We start from the raw sequence: 24533 nt of genomic DNA on the forward strand, positions 1-24533 counted from the left end.
CACCTGCTTAGCTGTGATTCTTCGATGACCTCACACTGAAAATGGGCCGTGATGTTGTACCTTAAACCCTGGATGTGTGCATACCGCGAAATGACATCTGGGACCATTTGGAGTCCTGGCCTCCAGCTGCTCTTCCCTGCTAGAGATCTTTACTTTCCTTCGGATTTGAGTTACTGAAAGCTGTGTCAAAGCTGTTTACCAGCTCTGCTTCACGAGCACGTGTTGCCTTGGCCTCGAGGACCAGAGGATAAGGTTTTCACCTGTTGGCCCACCTGACTGTTGGGTATATAAGCCTCTGTGGCGCTATTGAGTAAAGGGCTTCTTACCAGGGACTAGAGGTCCGTGTCTCTGTCTCTCTGTGTGTCTTTGTATGTTTCAATCTCCAGCCCCTTGCCCGAAGCTCGTAAACTGTATGGTAGTGCATAGAATGCAGACAGACATTGTGTGCTGCAATTGTCTTATGTGCACTTAACCCTCTGCCCCTCCTCTGCCAGCTCTCAGCTTTATGGATGCCCAGCTCATACCCCATATCCACAGAGACAGGAGCCCGTGTGGGAATCTATGTCATCACGGTTGCTCCTACCAGTGTCCCAGGGACCTCAACACTGTGAACTAGATTCCCTGAAGAAGCCGCACTATAAAAGGTCTTGCAGGCTGACGAGCCCTGACGACTGCAGGTCTGGAGCTAAAGCCATCTTAGGCTGTCATTCACTGCTGGATCTAACCTATGTCTTGGTGACTGCTAGAGGACTTTTGGACCATATTGTCTTAGCTGACCATTTGCTCCAACAACCCAGGCACACTGTTGACCACCCTGCGGGAGCCGGACCTCACGGACACCTTACAGGGCTTTCCTCCTAAGAGTTCTTCCTCTCTGGCACAGGGGCCTGGCGGTCTCTGCCAACACCCACATACTGTGCCAGTCTGGCCTGTTTCTACAGACGGGGAAGTATTCCTGGCAGATGCTCCTTTGGGGCTACTGCTGTACCCCAGTGCACCCACCATGGCCCCAAAACAAATGTGGACACACACACCTCCACACTGTCCCTAATCAGTATCCCCACCCCTTACTCCCTGCTGTCCTAAACCATCTTTACCAAGCCTCTAGCTCCTCCGAGAACCCATAAGGCAGGGTCTCTGAATGCTCTTCATTCCCGTTTCTCTGCACCCAACCTAGTTGCTCCACACTTTGTCCCAAGCAGAAGGGGCCATTTTCCCACCAGTCTTAGGCATGGGTCAGGATGTCCCGAATGTCCACATCCTGTTGTCTCTCTAGCAGGAAGGAGTTCAGGGGCTGACCCCTTCCCTTCAAACTTGGCCAGGGCCGGCTAACCTTAATCCCACAGCCTTGGTCCCCAAAGCTCTGGCCCTGGCAGAACATTCTCATACTGTGGTTCACTTTCTGCCCTCCGCTGCTAGTCCTGTGTTAGTATGGCAAGACCTGCCAGCAGACCTTGGTAAGGATACTACCAAGATTCAACCTGGTGAACCAGTGGGTTTATTGGGGTTAGAGGGCTATGGGTGAAGGGTCAGAACACGGACAATTCACAGGCAGCTGCATCACTGAAAGCCGATCCTAGGATGGGTGACGATTCCTAAAGCTGGCACCGAGTGGCTTGTAGATAGCTGGACGGACAGGAGTCTCCTTCGGCGGTTCCTACTGCTTATGTAACCCTGCGAGGGCCAGGGCTCTGCACTGGTCACTTTCAGGGACTTCGGAGTGTTAATGAGCTTCCTTCCTGATTCTAGAGGGAACTGCTACGTGGCAGCCCCTGCCCCGTGAAACCTGGAGCGAGGGAAGCCGACTGGAACCTTGCTGCCCCCCAGCAGAGGCTCAGTTAAGAGTGTAGAGCCCGACTCCAGGAGCAGAGCAGCCCGGGCGTACAAAGGGACACTCAAGGACCAGCCTGCTGAGCATCCCACACAGAGAGAGGTGGGAGAAGATTGTCAGAGTCTCCCCTTAGATTCTGGCCACAGCTTTCGGGGGCCCCCTCTGTTGTAATTCTGACCCAGCTGCGTTCATCGATGGAGGTGCTACAGTTCACCAAGGGTATAAGGTGAACCGGGGTGGAGTGGGGGGGGGGCATCATCCATGTTGGGGCAGTCTTTTGGCGATGCAGCTGTTTGGGGGGTCATCTACATTCCTACAAGTAATCCTCATCTCTGCTCCCACAGCTGAGCCCAGTATGGTCAGTATGCTCAGTTACCCTTGTGTAGAAGTGCTATTCTGCTCTGTCACTGGTGCCCTGCCTGGGGAGAGCACATCTCTGAAGAGACAGCAACACAGGGCTGGCTCACTCAGCGCTCCCAGCAGCCACAGGAGACACGATGGCCCCACTGAGACAAGGACAGACACTGAGACAAGGACACAGAGAACCAGATGGGAGACGGGAGCAGGAAGCTGGCAGTGGCCATAGCCCCACTAACTTAGGCTACCCAAGCAATCGCAGAGCTGCTCTGGGGTACTGGCTGACAGAGGAAGACTGGGCCTATAGTGAGAGCATAGGTGTGTGGGTGGGTGCGCCACACACATGGGGGGGGGCAGTCTACAGGAGGAGAAGCAGTTCTCAGCCACACTTCCCACGCTGGCAATCTTAGCACTAAAGTGTTGCAGCACCTCTTGTTACTGCCACGGTTGATACGTAGTAGTGAGTGACTACAGAGGAATGCTGTGTGGTCCCCAAGTAAGTTCCAGTGCGGGGAGTTTCCAGAGACAGGTCTGATGTCCCAAGGCTGCTGGCTCTTACAGGATCACTCCGAACCCTTCTCCCAAGTCTAGCATGTACAACAGTAGGCGGAACTCTGCCATGGTTAGAGTGCCCAAAGTGCCAGTCATGCAAGGGGCTCGATCCATAAACCTCCCAAGTACAGCTTCCACGTTCGCCTGTGCACACTGACAGACACGGAACAGACCGACAGGTGCAAACAGGGCTATAACAACACAAACAAGGCAAAAAACCCAGAGCCCTGGTGGACTGAAGTCTCTCTCAGGAGGGTGTCCGGAACCAGGTGAACACAGGATAAAAGGCTTTGGGGGCGAGGAGGGAGTAAGAGGGAACGTGACAGAGACGGGGAAGTCAGAATTGACCACTTGGGTGAAGGTTTAAACTGTCGTGGATGCACAGCCCTCGGAGCCTGTGGGGACGGTGCGATGCAGGTGACATGGGGGTCAGTTAGGTTCTTGGAAGGACAGCTGAACCCAGGCTTGTGTCGCTCATCTGGACAAATAGAGTGCCCCGGCGACATGCCGATTATGAAGCGATTACATACACCAGCCACCCAAAGGGAGCCATTATCCCGCTGTGAGGCTGCTGGGCTGGATGAAGAAAGCTAAGGAGGATTTATCTTTCGGGGAGGAGCTGCGAGGCCCAAGAGTCATCCAACGTTTTCTTCCAAATCCCGCAGAGCGGCACAGTCTGTGATTCGGTAACTCACCAGTGGGCGTCATGCCCAGTGTGAACAGATGCCCCGCACACACCCAACTACCAGTGTGCACAAACCCTAGAAAGCCACACACCCAAGGTGGCCCTGGTGTCCATGTCCACACCTTAGGTACCAATATCCCCCAGTGCCCATCCGATATGCCACACACCTGAGGTGCGTGCACACAAGGCAAGCAGCTCACCCTGAGACGCCTACATCTGAGGGGTCCACACCGAAGCACCCGCAATCCCCAGGTGCCAACACCCCCTCCAGCGGTGCGCACACCTCCGCGGAGCGCCTTGCGCCGAAAGGCACGCACCGTGACCTTGGAAAAGGTGAAGGGCGTAGAGTCGACGCCCCTCGCGCCACCCCGCCCTCCGCGCAAGCTGGACCGAGCCTTCCCTTTTCTGGTCCTCAGCCAGGAGCCTCCCAGCAACCTACACCTTTTCCTGCCGAGTAAACAGGAAATGGCTCTGCGCGTGGCGGTTGCTTCCGGCCCGGGGCATCGGTGATTTTGAACGGCAGCGCGCTGCAGCCAATCGCAGGAGACGACTGGGGAGCGAGCCAATCGCGGGGCGGGCGAGGTCGGACGGACGCCGGGGCGGCGGCCGCGTCGGTGGGGCCGGCGGGTGGCGGCGGCGCGATGCTGCAGCTGCGGGACACGGTGGACTCGGCGGGCACAAGCCCCACGGCGCTGCTGGCGGCCGGCGAGGATGCGGGAGCGGGCCGGCCGGGGACGAGCACGCCGCTGCGCCAGACGCTGTGGCCGCTGAGCGTCCACGACCCGACACGCCGCGCCCGCGTCAAGGAGTACTTCGTGTTCCGGCCCGGCACCATCGAGCAGGCGGTGGAGGAGATCCGCGCCGTCGTGCGACCCGTGGAGGACGGCGAGATCCAGGGGGTGTGGCTGCTGACCGAGTAAGCCTGCGCGAGTGCGCGTGGGAGCCTCGCCTCTCGGCCGCCGGGTGGGCAGCGGGCTGGGGCCCTGGTAACAGGCGGTCCCTCTCCCCTCCAGGGTGGACCACTGGAACAACGAGAAGGAGAGGCTGGTGCTGGTCACCGATCAGTCACTGCTCATCTGCAAGTATGACTTCATCAGCCTTCAGTGCCAGCAGGTGGTCAGGGTGGCGCTCAGCGCGGTGGACACCATCTCCTGTGGAGAGTTCCAGTTCCCTCCGAAGTCACTCAACAAGTAGGTGCACCAGCGCACTACACGGCAGGGCCCCTGCGAACCCTGTAAGTTCCGTTCTTGCTAGCTAAAGGCCTCATCTTGAAGGACCAGTGAAAAGGACCTTAAAATAGAAACTGTAGAAACTGACTTGAGGGCTGCCCAGTGCCACCTTAAAAGGGCTGCCGGCACTAAAAACCGGTTACCAGTTAGGATTGTGGAATCCTAGCCCACTGTTAAAAGCTATGTTAAGTACTGAACACTCCCCAGACTGGGCATTTTACCTCCAGCAGGATGGGAGCACAGGGTATCTGTTCAGTCTTTTTCTGGTTCCTGTTTAAAAGAATCAATCAGCAGATTGGCTGATTGATTCGTTGATTGAACGTACTAAAAACCGGATACATTAGAAAACACCTAACAGCCAGTTTTCAAGAGCTGGTGAGCTTGCTATAAAAGAAGTATTCTGAAGCTTAAGAGGCCCATACCCGTGGGTGGTGGTGACACACACCTTTAATTCCAGGACCCAGGAGGCAGAGGCAGGCGGATCTCTATAAATCTGAGACCAGCCTGGTCTACAAAGTAAGTTCCAGTATACCCAGGGCTACACCGAGACACACTGTCTTGAAAAACTGAAAAAGAGGCCCATACATCTGAGCCCAGTCTATGGCAATTTGAATAGGGAATCCAGGAAGCTAATGGCTGCGAGCATTATTCAGTAACACATTAAGTAACGAAAACATCCATAATTTGGCCAGACTGAACTGTATGCGGTTTCACTGGCTGTAAAGATGAGTCTTAGCATCACCAAGACATGAACTTCTTACTCTCAGAAAGTGCTTGCAGTGGCTAGCGGAGACCGTTGTTACACTGTACCCCAGCTGTCCCTGCCTTCCCTGATAGCAGCTGGCTGCAGCGTTGGACTCCAGTGGTAAGCAAGGCTCTCTTTCCCCTCTTCCATCAGGCGAGAAGGCTTTGGGGTTCGCATTCAGTGGGACAAGCAGAGCCGCCCTTCTTTCATCAACAGATGGAACCCCTGGTCCACAAATATGCCCTACGCCACCTTCATAGAACACCCAATGGCTGGCATGGACGAGAAGACTGCGTCTCTGTGCCATGTAAGCAGATCCGAGGCCCGGGGCCAGCAGTGAGTGTGAGCACTTGAAGTGCAGGTCCTGATAGTGGGGCCTCGGAACACAGGGAGACGCCCATCCCGCTGCAGGATGCTCAGTCTAGAGGGGGCGAGTTGCAGTCCTAGTGAGGCTCTGCAGGTGCTGCCGCTGGTGCAGGCGGGTACTTGGGAGGTGCTGAGGGAGCCCTGAGATCCTTCAAAAGGGCACATGTGCAGCATATAGTTCATTGTGTACATGCATTCCAGACAGGTTATGGTAGGGCTGAGAAAGTCCTGTCACTGGATGACATCATAGTCCTCATGAATTTCTCCATCTGTGATGGAGTGCACAGCACGCCAGTGTGCAGCCTGTGGTGACGGTGCTGTCGGAGGTCACGTGCTCAGTGTCCTTTGTATCACCTCAGGGCGTGTGCTGAGTCTCCTCACGGTGTCTTTAGTGACAGAGCGGTACTATCTGGAGCTGGACAGATGAGTCACCTGGTGACCCAGCCCTTAGCACTTGACCGGATGACTTCTCAGAATCCCCGTTTCCCGTGTAGTGGAGTACTGTTGTCTGCCTTGAGGTTAAGGTTCCATGTTTCTTCTCTCTTTACAGTTGGAAAGCTTCAAGGCTCTCCTGATCCAAGCTGTCAAGAAAGCCCAGAAGGAAAGCCCACTGCCAGGACAGGCGAATAGCGTGCTGGTGCTGGAGCGCCCACTCCTCATCGAGACCTACGTAGGGCTCATGTCCTTCATTAACAACGAAGCCAAGCTGGGTTACTCCATGACCAGGGGCAAGATAGGCTTCTAGTCTTCGTGGAGGGACGCAGTGTGCCACCTCAAGCTACCCACTGCGGTTGGAGAGAACACAGGCATGGTCCCTTTAGGTGCCTGATTAGAATAGTCAAGCGAATTATATATATTTAGTTGGATATTGGACACCTTGGCAACATGATATATGAAGGCAGAAATACTGGCTGTCCCTATGCCACCGTGTTCCTTCTGTAACTCCACATAAATGTTTTCTCCAGTGTCCCTGCTGGGCTTGTTCTTCCTGCTCTGCCTCTCCAGCATGCTGAGCAGAATGTGCCCGCCCACTTCTGCTGAACACAAACTGTTGGACACTGGGCGGAGCAGAGCGACCCATACCTGCACTGCAGATGCACTTGCATTAACTCCCCCTGCCCCTCGCCGCCCTTCAAGTTTTGTATTTTGAAATTCAGCCCATTTTTTAAAAGCTAAATACAATAGCAGTCAGCAGATCAGTTACAAGAAAGACAGCCTGCCTGGCCACTCCTAGCGAAACTGCTCTTCCGTGAATGTTTGACCTGAAGTCACACTTTGCAAACTAATCCAGCTTGGGTTAATACAGTTTTCCTAGGCCCAGGGACAGTCAGTCTCATGACATAATCCAGGCCCTTCTGGAAGTCATGGTGGTGGGTTTTTATCATCCTGTCTCTGTTTAAAAGGGACTGAGTGGTTTGGTTTAAAAAGTGCATGTTTATAATAAGCAGACCAGCCTGCATCCCCCTGGCCCCACCGAGCTTTGCTGAGCTTCACCACACCAGCCACACACGGTTTCCCCTGTGGCTCTAGCACCTGTCAGTACACTGTAGATGCTGGCCTGTCACTCGATACCTCTGCCGCAGCTTTAAGTTAACCATGGATGTGACCAGAATGACCTCAGATGCACCTGGTCTTTGTCCTCTGCTTTTGGTCTTGTAGTAAAGACACTGAAAACCAAATGAAGTCGCTCCTTTTTGAAGTTACTGTCACAAAACAGTTGCACCAACTAAAGACTGTCTTGAGGCCTGAGGGACTGAACCTGTTGGCTGGCTGTGGACCCTCCCCATAGTCCTCTTTACAAAAGTTCAGATGGGCAAGTCCACAGTCCAGGTTAAGAGCCTGGTTCAGATAGCCCAACATTTTGGTATGGCTGCTTTCAGGCCGTTTGCTAGAGATGTGGAGCTGTGCTGGGTGGGCTAAGTGCTGGGGGAGGCACGGGTGCCTGAGGACATCCTGCTGCAGAGGGGCTGCACAGATCCACAGTAGTCACCCTTGGTCAAGAGCACTCTGGAAACAGCTCGGAATATAAAGAGACATAAGGCAGCTAAGTGTTGTTATCCTCCTAAGATAGACCTTGAACCTATGACCTAAGGCCTTGAGGGAAATGACCACCCTTGTCCCATGGATTAGCAAATACCTATTTTATATTACAGTTTATACATATTTACAGAACACATCACTACAGAAAACTGGATATCCCGTCCCATCAGGAGCCTGCGCAGCTGTTGCTTGTGTTGAAAGCAGCAGGGCCCGTTGCCTCGGTTTCCACTCAGGTCCTAGGCATGGCCGTCCCGTTGTCCACAGGCTGCGCCAAACCCCTCCTTGGTCTCCAGAAAACAGAGACAGAAGTGGTCCTTGCTAAGGAGGGCCAAGGAATCCCCACTCAAGTGCCAGCACAGTCCAAGCACTGGGAAGTCACCTAGAGAGACAGGTGGTCAGGGTCAGAGCAGAGATCAGGACCAGGGAGGGCATCCTACGGATTAAGTGAGGATCCTGGCGAGCCCAGACTGATGCAGCCAAAGCCTATAAAGCTTGGGCAGCAGGTCCCGTGTCAGGTTACACACTGGGCAAGGTCCTGCAAGTTTGCTAAAAGCCATGGGGGTGGGGGCATGTCACCGCTAGGCACGAGCCACCGTCCGTTGGCTGGGATATGCTTACCTTCCCCAGGTACCTGCACGGACACACAGCCTGCAGGGGACCACAGGTACACCTTGCTCCCGCCTGTACAGATGGCCAGCCTTGGCTGCTGTGGGTCCCACTGAAATGAGCGCACTGGAGACAAATGCTCCAGTACCACAAACAGCTTCAGCTTCTGAATGTCCCAGACCCAGACAGCGTTGGGGACATTGTCTGCAAGGAAACAGAGATAGGGCACCATGTCAGTGCCAGCCCTCTTCGAGCAAACCTGACTCAAAGGATGTACTAGGTTTCTTTCTCAGGGACTAGCACCCAAAACAAAACGAAACAAAAAAGACCCCCAAAGGCCATAAATCCCTCCTTTTTCCCTGTGGTTTTTACATTTGTAATTGTGAAACTATGCAAACAAAACCAGAGCCACAGAGGCCAATGCTGGAGGGAGTAGGCGGTCAGCCAGGGCATGGGCTGACTAGCTAGGAGCTGCTGTGCAGACCGTCCACAGGGAGAACAGCGCACAGCTGCCCTCCTGAGCTGCTTCTCATTCATTTCTGCTCTGGGCGTCAAGCGGTGCAGGGAGCAGCTGACCCTGTCCAGGAGTATGACACTGACCGTTTCTTGTTGCCAGGAAGTAGCTGTCAGAACTGAAAGCCAGCATCCCTACTCCCATCCTAGGGTTAGCTCTGTCAGCTACCGGCTTCAGAGTCTGCAAGGCAACTGGCCCAGAGGCGATTTCATCTGGAACACAGCAGGGAGGACATGCCAGGGTGCTGGTTAAAGGGGGGAAGGGAAAGCAGGCCGGCAAGTGTGCAAGAGATCTGCTGTGGGAAGAGGCCTGCTCACGAGTTCCCTAGGGGACAACCGTTCTATTCCACTGCAGAGAGGGCCCCAAGTGGGGACAGGCCCATGCAGTCTGGAGCCCCCAGGAAGGGTATAAACATCATCAGGTCTGCTTTCTGAGCTAGTCCTAGCTGCTTGAACATCTGGCCGGTCTACCCATCACCAGCATCTGCACAGACGGCTGGCTGCCCTTTTCCAGCTGGGAGGTGAAGGAAGATTATCACCCAGCAGAAGATGTTAGCTAAGCACCAGCCAGTACGAGCAGCACCTCTCAAGCCTGGCTGCCCTCAACCCTGCAGGGCAGGAAGTGAAAGGCTAAGCTACCAAGTACATGTCTGCTCCTGTTCTCTCTCCCCCCAATCCCTCTGAGGTCCATCAGAGAACTGTCGACGGCCAGGACTGTTAAGCTACTGTGACAGGTGGGATGAGGGCACACGGACTACAGGGCAGTGTGGGAAAGGTGAGCATCACAGGAGAGCACTGGTCTATGCTGCAGGGAGCTTGAGACCCCAGCTGAGATCTCCCCCACCCCACCTGAGATTCACATGGACAGAGGATTCTCATCTGAGACAAAGCTCAGGCTTTCTCCCTCTGCTGCTTACATTTGCTCTCTGAGGTAGAGAGGGCACCAGCCATTGCTCGGGGTGGTGGGAAGGACAGGTGGCCCAGCCCCAGCTGTGGGATCTTCTCAGCTTCCTTATACACAACCTGAAAAACATGATTTGGCCACTAACCAGTTTGTGACAAGAACCAGGGACTCGGGAAGGTGGCCAACTTAAGTGCCAGACATCACAGTTGCTGGGAAGAAGAGCACCAGTCTGACCCCTTGCAGTGAAGTTCGGACAGCTCAGCTGCCACCTCAGTCCTGCTGACCAGGCTGTCCTGGAGAGATGGGCCCTGACTACATGACGGTGTCGTGGTAAACAATGTCACAGCCATGCAGAAGTGGCTTGTGTGGGTGCCAGGCCAGAGGGCAGTGAGCAGCAAGCCTGTGGGAGCAGCAAACAGCCAGGCACAACAGATTCGCTGCTAGTGTGGGTCTTAAAACCCATGAGCTGGGGCTTGGCTGCCAGCAACTTTAAACAGTGTATGGGGGATAAGGCAGGTCACTGGAGGTGTGCCTTAAAAGCCTGTATTGGGACCTCGCCTGTCCTTCCTCTCTCCTGGCCACTGTAAGATTAGCTCTGCCCTGCCATCTGCTCCTTACCACAGTGTGTTGCCTTGACACAAGCCAGAGTAAGAAGGCAAAGGGTCCACGGACTGAAGCTCCTTTTCCTTTAAATTGATCCTGTCCCAGTGACATAGCTGATTTATACACCAGTCCCGGTAGAGAAACCATAGCACACACAGAGACCTAGACGCATGAACCACAGGCAAGCCTTGGCGGCCTGCAGGGCCAGCCTTGCACCCTGCCGTCCCTCACCTGAGCTCAGCCAAGGCCAACCACTACTACTGGAAGAGCACACGCTAAGCCAAAGCCTCACCTCTGCCCAGCTCTTCCTTCCTCCAGGTTCTGGCCTGCAGCCCCGCCCCTTCCTTGTCCTCCTCAGGTCTAGCACCTCAGTGGATGGGTGACCTCTACAAGGAAAGCAGAAGTCTGTCCTTGCTGCGGACTGAGAGATGACAGCGCAACTCAACACTGTGGAGCTACAGAACATGCCTTTCTGGTTCCCAGACCTGAGCTGCCCCTTGCTCCCCAAGGTCTGCACAGAACAACTCTCCTGGCCCTTCCCTGCTTGTCTGCACAGTGCCTGGCAGGACGGCAGATGTTTGAGACTCCCCAGTCCCTCTGCTAACACCAGGGACCAGCAAAGGACAGAGCATGGATGAACACAGCATCTGGCTAGGACAGAGGCACAGTCCACAGAACCTGGACTAGACATGCCCTTGACAAAAGAGGGTGTGAGGGCGCAGGGACAAGGAAGACGACATCACAGTAACCAAGGAAGTCAAGAGCAGCTCACAGCACCAGAGACACCACCATGCTCAATTCAAGATTCATGCAGACTTACTGTCTTGGGATTATTAATGGTTGCAGGATGCCCAAACTCGGTGATCATCTTCCAGGTCACATGATTAAGGAGGCGCACCTGGGGAAGGAACCATGAGGATGACATGCAGGCTGCAGACAGCTCACGGAGGTGGCCAATCCCGAGCCATTTCCCACCTTTCCGTCATAGCTCCCAATGGCCAGGAACTGACTACTGGGGCTCCAGGCCACAGACTTGATGCCCAGGGACCACTCATAGGCACAATATGCGGAGAGCAGGCGGCCGTCCAGGGAGTAGAGCAGAATCTTGTACTGCAGACAGACAGTAGACAGGTCACAGGTACCGAGTGCAGGCTTCAGTGCCCAGCAGCTCGCTGCAGTAAAAGCACACACAGGTACCTGCAGGTGCGTGCTCTTGAGAAAGAATGTGCCGCTGGCCATGTGCTATACCTCCAAGCAAGTGTCCCACGCTGCCAGCACACAGCCATTCGGGGCCCACTCGATCCCTGTGAGATCCTGCGTATCTGTGTCAAAGTGCTTCCAGACGAGAGGAAAACACGACAATTTGAAAAAATTTCCTTATATAAGTGCATTTATTTCACAACCAATGCTTTTGGCATACGTATCATTTCACATGCAGCACAGACAAGACAGCTGCACGCCGTCCTGGCGAGTGCCAGCCATTCCGGGCCAGGCGCACATGCCCTCATCCTCCCGCAGCCTGCTTCCCAGTGTGCCCCCTCGGATATCTGTTCATGGGTTTGAGGCGTGTTTGCATGGAGGGCGATATGCTCACGTCACAGCTCCTGAGACATCTTGCCCAGGGCCAACTCAACAGCATTCCTCCCAGCAAGGCATTCCCTTACACAAATGAGGGTTCAAAGTTCATGCCAATGCCTGGCATGCACCAAGTGTGCACACAAGGTCTGAATCACACTTAGTGTGCACTGCTTAAAGGCACACACAGTACTCCTGCCCTCTGGCCACAGAAACCTCATTCTACCTACACCAGGGACTGCAAAGGCCCCTGGAATCATCAGAACACTGGCTCTGCCCCTCTCCGCCCCCACCCCTGCCAGCAGGAGAGGACTGCCCTACCCGGAGGAGCTGCCCCTCTCCCTGACCCCAGCAGGAGAGGACTGCCCTACCCGGAGGAGCTGCCAGTCGCTGCACACAAAGATGCTCACATAGTCCCTGCAGTCTCGCCTCTCTGCCAAGGCCAGGTAGCGGCCATCCCTGGTGAAAGTTATTCCTGTGGAGAGAGAATGTACTGGAGCCAGAGCGTGGACAAATGCCCAGAACAGCAGGGACTTTACAGGGGACAAGAGAAAGAACCAAGCAAGAAAAGGGGAAGCCCCAGAAATGTGGTGAGCAGGACACTGTCACACGGGAACCTGACAAGCAGAGAGATCTCACTCCTCCAAGTTAGGTGGGAGCCCAAGTACCTGATTTTTAATGTGTCAGAAATGTCACTGACTGAATGCAGGGCCTAGCTGGTTAGTATGTTTCACAAAGAAACTACAGGAGACACTTGTGGTCAAAATCCAGCTTGCTATTTTGTGTGTTTGGCACACGTGTGTCGTGGCATATGTGTGTGTGTGTGTATAAAGGTTAAAAGACAGTCTTAGGCGTCTGTACTCCCCAATGACCTTGTTGAGATTGTTTGCAACTGCATGTGCCAGGCTAAGTGGCCTGCCAGCTTCTGAAATTCTCCGTCTCCAGCTCCCATCTTGATGTAGGAGCGCTGGGACTGCAGACTTGTGCGGCCGTGCCTGCTCCACAGTGGGCTCTGGGGTCTGAACTCAGTGCTGGGACTGCAGACTTGTGCGGCCGTGCCTGCTCCACAGTGGGCTCTGGGGTCTGAACTCAGGGCTGTGCCTGCTCCACAGTGGGCTCTGGGGTCTGAACTCAGGGCTGTGCCTGCTCCACAGTGGGCTCTGGGGTCTGAACTCAGGGCTGTGCCTGCTCCACAGTGGGCTCTGGGGTCTGAACTCACGTCTGCAGGCTTGCACAAGCCCTTTATACCCTGAGGCAGCTCTCTCGTCTGCTACTGCATTTCTTACTGTTTTTGGGTTTATCTTTATTATTCTCAGTTAGTGTATAGGTTGTGCAGAGAGAGCAGGAGCGCCTGCAGAGGCCACAAGTCCCATCCCCTGGAGCTGAAGCTATAGGCAGCTGGGAGCCCCTGACATGGGTGCTTCTGGAAGAGCAGTGTGTGCTCTAGCCCAGAACTTATCATTTCAAATAAATGAATATTCAGTATTAGCATAAAAAACCCGAGGCCAAGGTTGCTGCTTCATGAATGATAAGAACATTTCAAAGAACAGAAGACTAGAGGACACCTCCACCCAGACCCAGACTGTTGTTCAGCTACAGTAACACTTCAGACTACAAAAAAGTCAGAGTGAACCTAAAGTGCACTTCAGTCCAGTGTTACCTGCAAACTGCTTATGGCAGCAAAGAATACAGTACGACGCCCGATGTTTCTCGGTCCTTCTACTGTATGTTGTTTCTGGGATCGAGGGCAGTGATGCATACACATCCCATCATCCCATACACTCTGCCCAGGGCTCCAATGACGAGGGGCTCCTGTCTCTTTCCCCTGCTCTGGGATGCTCAGATGTGACCGGATGTGAGCCCTGACAGAAGAGCTAGTGAAATGAGCTGGAGATGCTCAGGGGTTAAAAACGTACGCTGCTTTTCCAGAAAACTGGACCCCAGCACCCAAGACAGACAGCTCACAACCACCTGTAACTCCAACTCCAGGGACTGGGATGTCCTCTCTAGACTCCACGAATGCTTGCATTCACATTACACACACACACACACACACCTGATTATAAAAATAAATCTTAAAAAAAAGTGAGTGCAGTGAGGCTGCAACAGGCACTGAGGGAGAGCGAACTGCCCTTCCCTCCCAGGACGCCACCCTCTGCGACTCTCCACAGCATCCTGCTGTCAAGGAAATAGCATGCAATCTCTTGCTTACAGAGACACAGGAAACAGCACAGAGTGAGGAGAGCCAGGTGATACCTAAGGACACAGAGGAAGGTACAGCCATGGAGGCTGGCTGGGAGGGGTCTGCTGCTGCAGCAGCCACTGCTTTCTGCTCTCTGTGACAGACTGTGTGTGTGTGAGGGGCACTGGCAGACTCACCCTGCTGACAGGCTTTGGGATACTTGATGTAAGACACAGATTTTGTGCACAGGGACCAGACGGTTATTCGCAGCTGCCAGGGAGAAGGGGAGAGAGAAAGGAGTTAGGATGTTTCCTGTCGCTAGAAAGACTCTCGAAGCTGAGAAGATAAAGGTGGACTCACGTTGTACACGCACAGCAAGGTTAGTTTAGCATGCTTGCATGAGCGGCTGTGAGAGCCCTGATCGTCACCAGTCGTCAGAGGGGACATTGACTCCACAGCGCAGGGCTGGGGCAACGTCAGGGTGAAGGTCTCACAGCTCAAGGAGGCAGTGGAGTTTGGAAACTCGGCATTCCTCCAAATGCCAAGTGTCTAAGATCCCAGCATGTGTAAGACAGAGACAGGCAAGTGGGCTAGCTTAACTAGACCTGGACAGCTAAGTTCAAGTGAGAGACACTGCCTCAGAACGAGGTGGAGAATAACTGAGGAAGACATGCAACATCGACGAGACGACGTGGGAACTCGCACACACCCCACGACGCAATTCACTTCAGTGCCCTAGCCTGGTAGCCATCTCAAATCCTGATGCGAGCCCTCGGAGGTGAACCCCTCCATCTGCACTGGCCCAGCAGGATCCTGTCACTGAGCCCCAGGGCTCCCCACAACTCAGATCTCAGCAGCAGAGCGACAGCTGAGGATGATCCAGCAAGCCTGTCCTTTCAAGGAACAAGAGCAGCAGCTATGACTGCCAGGAGGGGCAATGGACGGGCATATTTAAATAAATACACGGGCACTGCAGACCCCAGGATCCCCCAGAACGGGGAGAAGATGGCTACTGTGCAATGCAGCTCCAGCAGGCTCTCGAGGCCTGTCGGTGTTCCGAGAAGTGTGTAGGTGTGTCTTCCACTGCTGAGGCGACAGCCCAAGTTGGCCGCCTTCTTGTTGTCTCACAGGAGACAGGGACTCCTTGCACTGTACAGCGCCTTCATGGATATCCTGCCTCCAGAAGGGTACCCATGATCTAACTGTCCTGCGTGGGAATTGCATGACTCTCAGTTATGTGTCCACTCTACTAACGGATGCCTGTAGGGTCACCTGCTGACCATCAAGCATAGCCGTGGTAAATGAAGTCTGAGGGATTTTTTAAAAGCTAAAACTTAAAAGCTAGGAATAAGGTAGGGCATGGTGACACAAAGCTTTAATCCCAGTCATCAAGAGGCAAAGACAGCAGATCTCTGAGAGTCTAAGGACAGCCAGGGCTACCCAGTGAGACCCTGTCCCAAAATATAACAAAAAGGTGGCTTCCTCAGGGTGCCCCTTGCTAAGCCATGGTATTCCTTCACACCCGAGCTGAACAGTCACTTCAGGGCCACGGGCCAACAAAGCCATCGAAGGCGACCTGAACGTTTTACTCTGTCCAAACGTCCTCTCCATTTCAGTATGTGTGTGACTGAATGAATAAAGGTACTCTTTTTTTTGGGGGGTGGGCATTAACTGAGGGTCTGAGATCTGGAGGCTGGACTCTGGTCTGCAGAACTCTAAGCATGAGGACTGCTGATCAAAGTTGTCTGGAAAACTCTCAAATGACCCTCTAACAAGCCCAGGCCACTTAAAATGCCCAGTTAAGATGTTAGCATAACCAGTACAGAGTTGGCCTGTAACAGAAGACATAGACTTCCAATCCCAGAGTGTTTTACTCCAGAACCCAGACTTCCACATCCCAGAGTGTTTTACTCCAGAACCCAGACTTCCACATCCCAGAGTGTTTTACTCCAGAACCCAGACTTCCACATCCCAGAGTGTTTTACTCCAGAACCCAGACTTCCACATTCCCAGCGTGTTTTAGGCACAAGGGACAGGACGGGCCGCGTTCGGCCAGCTTACATGGAATTCAGTTGTATTCAGAATGTGGCGGCCGTCCGGACTCCAGCAGGAAGCAACCAGCCCCGCGGAGCCCTCGTCGATTTTGCAGTGCCATTCCGGCTGCTCCAGTGACCAGACCTTGAGTCATAAAAGAAACACAGGGTTGCAGAGCACGGTTGCGCCACCCACAGCCTGTAAGGGAGAGGATGCTACCTTGTCACCTCAGGTGTCCCTTTAAAAGGATCCGCTCTTGTCTCCGTTCCAGAACCTCACTTAGTTAGGCTTTGTGGATAACAGTTCACTGCCTTCCAACACTCCCTAAACACAAATGTCTCCCACTCCGGAGAACATAGCTCTGAGACTAACAACATTTTAGTGCTTTTCTTTTCTATTTTTTAAACATCAAAAGTATTTGGATTAAACTATTAGAGAACATTAGGTATTTAAAGAAAAAAACTTTAGAGTTTCTTTGCATTTTTGTTTTCAAACCTAACTAGAGGATACAAAAAACCCCACTCCTTCCTAGTTACGCCCCTGGGAAAGTTTCCTAATTCTAACTCTGCTACAGTAACAGCACCGGACCAATTACACAGGCCCTGTGAGTGCAGGCGCCCATCCACACAGGGGACTTACATGAGCCTTACCTATATGTCGCATGTACCTGCCTACACACACGCCTGCCCCGGTACACACCTGCACAAGCCCCCGTCTGTACATGGCACACAGGATGAAGAGGGAGTCTGCTGACCACTCTATGTGCTGGATCTGGTCCAGGCACGTATACAACTGAAGGATCTGAAGGGTCTTCCCATCCCGGATCACTAGCCGGTACTGGACACAGGAAGCCTGAAAAGTGAGGCAGAAGGCACTCAGTAGTGTCTGCTCTACAGGAGGGCAGGAGGGCTCTCTGGTGTGGAATGCCCTCTGTGTGCTGTGAATATGTTTTATTACCATTGGTTAATAAAGAAGCTGCTCTGGTCTATGGCAGGGCAGAATATAGCTAGGCAGAAAAGCCAAACTGAATAGAGGGAGGAAGACGGCGGAGTCAGGAAGACACCAACAGCAGCCAAAGGACTAAGATGCCAGGGCATTACCGGTAAGCCACAGGGCACGTGGCAAAACACAGATTATTAGAAACAGCTTAATTTATATGTAGAGCCAGCTACTAAGAAGTCTGAGCCATCGGCCAAGCAATTATAATTAATATTAAGCCTCAGAGTGGTTATTCAGGAACGATGGGTGGGAGAGAATCCTCCAGTAACAACAGTGAGGCCGTGCTCAATGGTCACCTCCTTTCCTCCTGTCTGGCATGTTTCAAAGCTGCCAGTAATTACATTCGTTCCAAAATTAGAAGAAGAGAAAGCTGGTGCATACAAAGATTTAAACGTTCTACCACGCAGTTTCATCATTGTACACACTGCACATCTGTCCAACATTCAACTGGAATCCCCAGATTTGTACAAGTAAATTTATTTTTTAAAAAAATTAGATTGGTGTGCATGCCTATAATCCCAGCACTGGGGAGGCAGAGGCACGCAAATTCCTTAGTTTGAACCAACCTTGGTCTGTAGAATGAGTTCCAGGACAACCAGAGCTACACAGGGAAACTCTATCCTGAACCACACCCACCACCAAAAACAAAAGAAAGAAAAGGGAAAAGGGTTTTTTGCTTGGGTGTGATGGGACACACCTGTAACTACTGCTCTAGGGAGATGCTGAGGCCAGCTTTGCATATTACACTATAGTCTAAAAGAACTTGCACTCGCCTCAGATGCAAGTTTGGATTCCCAGAAGTCACATAAAACTGGGTGTACTTGTTTATAATGCCAGTGTTCCTGTGGTCAGAAGGGAGGCTGAGACAGGGTGGGTCAGCTAGCCTGGTGTATGCAGCAGAGAACAAGAGACCTTGAATGGAACAAGGTGGAAGTCAAGCAATCATATTCCAGTTGTCCTCTGCCCTCCGTGTGCGTGGCCCCCATGTACAATTGCACACTAACACAGACACACGTGCACGTGGTGCACAGGCAGACTGAAAAGAGAAAAGGAAGCCTAATTCGTCTTCTGTGGAAAAAAGAGAGCGCATGGGCCAAGTGCAGGTTAGAACTAGGGCCTAGCACAGGACTTAGGTTTTCACAGGACAGCCTTGTGAGCTGTGAATTCCAGAGTTACCAGGTCCAATGAATCCTTTAGGAACCATTGAAGACACTGAAGCAGGAAGCATGGGCCAGCTCTGCCCAGTATGGCAAGACTCCCAATAAACAATTATCAGGAGTTTCACAACATTTTGATGAGTGGGCAGTCCCAAACACAAACATCAGATAACTAAAGGAAACCTCCTTGCTGTTCATAAGAACTTTCAGGAAAACAACCCTCATCTGCCGAGATACTTGGAAAAAGGTAAAATGTTTCGAGGTAGGAGTGTGTGTGTGTGTGTGTGCGCGCGCGCGCGGCGCCTGTGTAAATTCTCTCCTTCCACCCTTCCATGGGTCTCAGAACTCAAGGTGTCAGGCTCGCACAGCAGTACCGTAATCTCCTAATACTACCTCTATTCTGACACTCACTCCCTACTTTCCTAGAAGGACACAAAGGCGGTTAAAGATGTCTCAAAGGCCTGGGTAAAAACAGCAGAGTGTGGATTAAGAACCAAAATAGCCAGGCGGTGGTGGTGCACGCCTTTAATCCTAGCACTCGGGAGAAGAGGTAGCTCTCTAGAGGCCTACCTCACTAGAGTGAGTTCCGGGCAGCCAAGACTGCACAGAGAAACCTTGTCTAAAGAGGATGATCAATGCATAAAAGGAAGCTCATTAAAAAGCATGATTACATTTGTATGCGGGGAGGGTCATACACTGGCTGTAGCTTATGTGGAGGTTAAGACAGCTTGCACATGTCATTCTGCCCTTCCATTATGTGGGCCCTAGCGATGGGACTCAGTGACTGGTCCAGAACCATAGTTTTTATAAACCGAGTTTGGTTTTGTTTTCCCTGATGGCTTCCTAATGCCAGTGGTCATATGGGTGTCTGTCACCCATAGAATGGACAGCTGACATCCAACACTGGGACCTAAAGCTAGTTACTTAAATCATCTGCATGTCATGCAGGAGGAGAAGTAGCGCGGAGGAGAAGTAGCGCGGACCAAAAGGAGGGCGCCATTTAACCAGATTACACGCGAGCAAACACAAACTATGCCGTTTGTGACAAAGTAACAATGAGCTGGCATCGCCTAACCCAACTTTGACAAAGGGAAACTGGAGCCGGGAGGCTGGCATCCGCCCAGCCCGCGCCACCTGTTCCAGGTCCCCCTCCCTACCATGACCACCTGCCAGAATATCGACCTACCCCCAGCTCCATCCCTACCCTGCCCAGGCCACCCGCTCCACTTGCCCCTTCCCTACCCCGGCCCCCTGCCAAGACCCCCCTAGCCCTGCCTGGCTCAGGCCCTCTTTCCACACCCTGATCATCTACCTAGATCTCCCCCGTCCGGCCCAAAACTCCTCCCCTGGTGCCCCGCTTCGTCTGGCTCGAGTCCCCCTGGCCGCCCCCCTCGTCCCGCTCGGGCCCCCTTCCCGCCCCTCTTCGACCCGCTCTGGCTCCCTGCACAGGTCGCGTGCCCACGCACAGGTAATGCCCCGCGCACCGCGGCTCACCAGGTACTTGCCGTCCGGGGAGAACCTGCAAAGCAGGCCCGAAAGCTTGAATGATTCCGAAAAGTTCATGGCCGCGGCCAGCCGGGGCCAGCAGCGCCCTAAGGTACTGCCCGCAACCGCCGCGGGCCGCGGCCGGAAGTACGGAGGCGGAAGCAAGCTGCAGCCAATGGGAGCCTCGAGCGGCCGCGCGGCATTGTGGGGCGGGGAGTCCGCTCTCGTGCCTTAAAGGCGCCTAGCGCCTTTGCGCCATAAAGGATCTATGTGCAAGCCGCGGAACTCGTGGCTGAATTTTGACTTCAGATAAGTCACAATATAAATATGTTCCCAGATGTTACATGAGACATACTTAGACTAAAAAACTCCCTTATCTAAAATTCAAGATTTAACTAGGCGTCCGTACTTGTAAATAAACATTTGTTTACATGTAAATACATATGTAAGTATGTAGTCGTATGCAGATAAACCTATTTTAGTATGTAACAAAGTTTCTGTTACAGGGTTTAGGGGCGCGGCTCAGATGGCAGAGTGCTTGCTTAGCATAAATGAAACTCTGGTTTCGGTGCCCAGCACCGCCTAATCCGGGCACGACCGTGCACACCTTTAATCCCACACCTGAAGGCAGAGGCGGCGGCAGTTCAAGGTCATCCTCCGTTAGAACGTCTTGGCCTACGTGAGATCCTTTCTCAAACAAAACAAAACAAAATATAGTATCTATTACAATTTATTTTCTATGTATTGTCTAAGTATAAATATAGGTTTGCTTTGAGGTTTTGTTGAGAGCGACCACGAGCAGCACGACCTCGTGACGCTCAGGTGCTTCGCAAGTCTAGGGCGAAACGAAATCGTAGGCACGTCGATCAGCTCACCTTCCTGGATGTTAAAGTGTGAACTTAGAGGCTCTTGATAGCAGCCCTGCTAGGCGGCTGTGGGACAGAGCGCCAACCGGGCTTCAAGCCCCGCTCGCTCCCCAAAGAGCCCTGCTCCTCCTGACTCACGCGGCGTCCGAAATCCTCGGTCTCACAGGGCTCCCCATTCCCGTCTCATTCTGGAAGCTGATTGCTCCTGTTTGCACCCAGAGCTTCTGAGGATCAATTTATCGCGCAGCCACTGCCATGGGTGCTGGGTCCCGAATTCTGAGAGCAAAGCAGACCTGGTATTGTTTGGTTAAGCTCCTAGCTACGAACCTCTTCCTCGCAGATACATCTAATTTCCGAGTAGGATTGAATGAGGGTACTTGTACCGTTAGGAGAGAACCTGGAGAGTGCCCGGAATGCTGGCCTTTTCTGTTCCCAACCAGTCCCAAACTTGCTTGTCCCCACCCTGTACCTAGCAATCGGCCTGGTTCATGGTCAGAGTGAGAGGGGGAAATCGGGTCTGCGCCCGACCTCTTCTCTTGCAAAGCCACTGGTGACACTAACGTAACTTCGAGGGCGCGTGGGAACGAACATCTTGGGCTAGGACCACCCTGCGGAGCCACTAAGGGGCCCCATAACCACGCAAGGCAGGGCACACCCGGTGGCCGAAACCGACTCCGAATTGAGATGAGGGACCGCTAGACCGCTCACTTGCCCCGCGGCGAGATCGCTGGTAGTGCAGTAGGCATCTCAAGCCAGAGATGAGTCTGTGCCTAACCACAAGCCGCTCTGTGTGAGCAATTTCTGGGCATCCGTTGAGCATCGCCTACCACACCAACACCCACGTGCACTTTAGAGCAAGAAACGACTGATACCCAGGGCTAGGAAACCCGGACGGATCCGGGAGGGAGCAGGGTGCCACCCGTGGCCCCAGGGTGTATGGGTTCAGGAAGCACGACCTCTGATTGAAGTTTGAAGAGTCGAACCCAGAGGGTCTGCACTGAATACTCTTTCCAGGCGGGCTGTGGTCTCCATCAGGCAAATCGAGAGGGGCTACGAACTGTTCTCAGAGGAGACCGGCTGGTGCTCGTCGGTCAACAGTTCTCCTCCAGGGCTTCCAGTCTTCAGTTTCGGTCCCTCCTCCAGGTTTACTTCGGCCAGGGCTCGCCCTGGAGAAGGCGCAGCTACCCGGCTGAGGGCACTCCTGACCCCCTGAGTTGCAGGCGCTTGGCAGTAGAAGCAGCGAGGGGTTCGGAGGAGATGGGCATCTGGGGAGAAGGCGGAGGAGAGAATGGGAGAGAGTCCAGGGCGTCGGGTGCCGAGTGTGCACCTGGGTCCAACCCCTCGGCGCCTGCGCACCCTTCCTGGCGCCCCGAGCACCGCCAAAGGTCGCGGTCCCCTACAGCTCCGCGAAGGGCTCCGGCTACTAGCGTGCAGTCCGGCACGGAGACCCCGCTGGGGTTCCTCTGGGCGACGCGCGCCAAGCGGTGGCGGGAAGGAGGCGGGAGGAGTGGGGCCCGGACCCCGACTCGGGCAGAGCCAGCTGGGGAGGCGGAGCGCGCGTGGGAGCCCTGGGCCGGGGTGGCCGGCCCTCCTCCCGCCACGGCTGAATGCCCGCGCTGCGTTCCCGCCGGTCCGCTGCAAAAGGCGCTAAGCCCGCGGCAGTCCCTTTGCCGCCGCCTCCCCGCCCGGCGCCCATATAACCCGCCGTCCCTGAAGCCCGCCCCGCAGCCCAGCGAGAAGGCAGCGGCTCAGCCCGGTTCTCTGCGACGCTGACGCCCCGGCCAGCAGCCAGGTAGGCAGCCCTGGGACCGGTGAGAGCCAGGGATCCCTCCCGCGGCTCTGAGGCTGGGATTAGGGTGAGCGGCAACCGGCAGCCGGGATGCTAGCCGTGGGAACCGCCCCAGGGACCTCGCGTCAGTGGCAGGAGGGGCCGGAGTGGGCTACCAGAAAATCCAGTTGGTGCCTCGGTAACCCTGGGGCCTGCCTCCTGCCCACCCTGTCCACCACAGGTAGCAGGTGATCCCTGGAGATGCTAGAGCTTAGGTCTCCAGCGAGTGGAAGTTGGGAGGTGCAAGGAATGCGAAACCCGAAGGCCTTTCCGTGCATGCCCTGTAAGCAGACTAAGAGAGTCCAAAGCCAGATAGAGCCACTCTACGCTGGCCCGCTGGTCCCAAGACGCGAGTTACCTGGAGGGTTGTTGCTTCACCTGCCTCCCTCCCTAGTCTTCTAGGAGAGAATCCAGGCTGCCCGCGCCGTCTCCTGTTTCAGATCAGGTCAGATCCTTCTGAACCGGGCAACGCGCTTAAGAGATGAGCACATGTGTAGGTGCCTGTCCGTACACACAGAGGTGGGGGGGACCCCCAAGACCCTTGGTTCCCTGTATGTGCTGTGATCTCTCTATTAATTAGGTGTGCACTTGGGACCTGGTTTGCAGCAATGTTTGAGGAAGGTTGCTGTTGTGTTTGTTTTTCTTCATTTAAAATTCAGTCCTGTGTGTTCCTGACCCGGTGCTCCGCATGGCATCGTCAGAGGATGACTTCTGAAGTCAATTCTTTTTCCATCTTACCGTCTTGGGGATTTAACTCTCAAGGCTAGGCAGCAAGCACCTGCTTGGTTTTTGTTTCTGTTGCTCTATGCTATCATTAACTTGGGAAGAAAATCAACGGAGACAAAATTCATCACAAATTCTCGGCGTGTTGCAAATGCCGATCCCCCCCCCCCCCACACACACACACCTTCATTCTTTGAATTATTCAGTAAAAAAAAATTTAAACATTACCTTGTGAACAAAAGGAAAATATTTGAAATTTTGCCATTCATGATTGTATAAATGTGTATGTAATCTTAAAAATAAGCGGCTTCAAAGAAGTTGCATTCCCACTAGTCTAGCGGGACTGAGCTACTGGTTGGCCTAAGTGGGAGGCTGCCTATCCAGCTCGGGTCCTTGTGGGTCCTTGCAGGATGCTGAGCACACCTGCTCATTCCAGGTGGTCACCCCATTCCGGTGGGCACCCTGTTTGCAAACAGTCTGGGACAAGTTACTTAACCCTTTGGAACCTCAGTTTATCCATCTGCAAAAACAATCATAACAGTGTCTTTCTCAAAAGGTTGGGAGAAAAGTAGCCAGGGCGCTATATCCAAAGTGGTTGGGAGAGTGCTGATATCCACCAAGTGGCCCCCAAATGTGCTGGCTTTTGGTCCTAGATTTTGACTGTACCCCAAGAAGAGGATCAGTCCCCAGGTTTTGGAGAGGTGGTGGCAGCAAGGCAGGAATCTGCCTCTGACCTGGGTGCAGGCTGGTGGCATCTATCAGGAGTAGGTCCTGTGGTAAAGATGCTTCTATTTCATGTTTATTTATAGAGCATGCCCAACCCAGGTTCTGGAATGGACTTCCAGTGGTGATGCATTCAAAGGAACACAGCTAAAGTAGGGATGAAGAGGGAGGGGAGACTGAGGGCTGAGGGAGGTTCACGGAGGCCGGGGTGTATCCAGGGATGTACTAGCCCTGAGACTCCTAGAACTCCAAAGCAAAGACGTTTTCGTCATTGCCTTTAATTACAGCTGCTTGTACACCTCAGTGGGAGACTGTTTCTGTCACCAAATTCAAGGGCAATTTACTGCCCAGAAGCAACACAAATGACTGTGTACATGGTGAATGGTGTTCATAAAAAAAAAAAAGAAGAAAAGAAAAGAAAAAGCGAATCAGAGAAATCCTCAAAACACTCTTGTTTGTTCCTTCTAACAAGCCAGATTTAGTTTCTGGTTCATCAAAGACTACGTTGAAATGTTATTGGTACCAAATTC

At 53.5% G+C, this 24533-nt stretch overlaps 2 protein-coding genes across 2 annotated transcripts; one reads left to right on the forward strand and one right to left on the reverse strand.

Moving 5' to 3' along the window:
* Window positions 1-4015: 4015 nt before the first annotated feature.
* Tprg1l (tumor protein p63 regulated 1 like) lies at window positions 4016-7454 on the forward strand. The gene is made up of 4 exons (XM_041652739.1): window positions 4016-4341; window positions 4439-4615; window positions 5553-5706; window positions 6316-7454. Exons 1-4 carry the CDS (start codon window positions 4067-4069, stop codon window positions 6508-6510), a joined length of 801 nt encoding a protein of 266 aa, XP_041508673.1. The 5' UTR covers window positions 4016-4066; the 3' UTR covers window positions 6511-7454.
* Window positions 7455-7581: 127 nt separating this feature from the next.
* Window positions 7582-20000, reverse strand: Wrap73 (WD repeat containing, antisense to TP73). Its single transcript, XM_041652738.1, has 12 exons — window positions 19873-20000; window positions 16922-17074; window positions 16250-16366; window positions 14386-14458; window positions 12378-12481; window positions 11680-11766; window positions 11407-11541; window positions 11252-11329; window positions 9842-9947; window positions 9012-9137; window positions 8424-8615; window positions 7582-8184 (listed from the first exon to the last, which is right to left on the reverse strand). The coding sequence occupies exons 1-12, from the start codon at window positions 19939-19941 to the stop codon at window positions 8042-8044; spliced, it is 1383 nt and encodes a 460-aa protein (XP_041508672.1). The 5' UTR covers window positions 19942-20000; the 3' UTR covers window positions 7582-8041.
* Between the last annotated feature and the right edge of the window lie 4533 nt (window positions 20001-24533).

The sequence above is a fragment of the Microtus oregoni genome, unplaced genomic scaffold (genome assembly GCF_018167655.1).
Source record: "Microtus oregoni isolate MIOR12 unplaced genomic scaffold, Mior012 000005F_ref0000423, whole genome shotgun sequence".
Classification (NCBI taxonomy): domain Eukaryota; kingdom Metazoa; phylum Chordata; class Mammalia; order Rodentia; family Cricetidae; genus Microtus; species Microtus oregoni.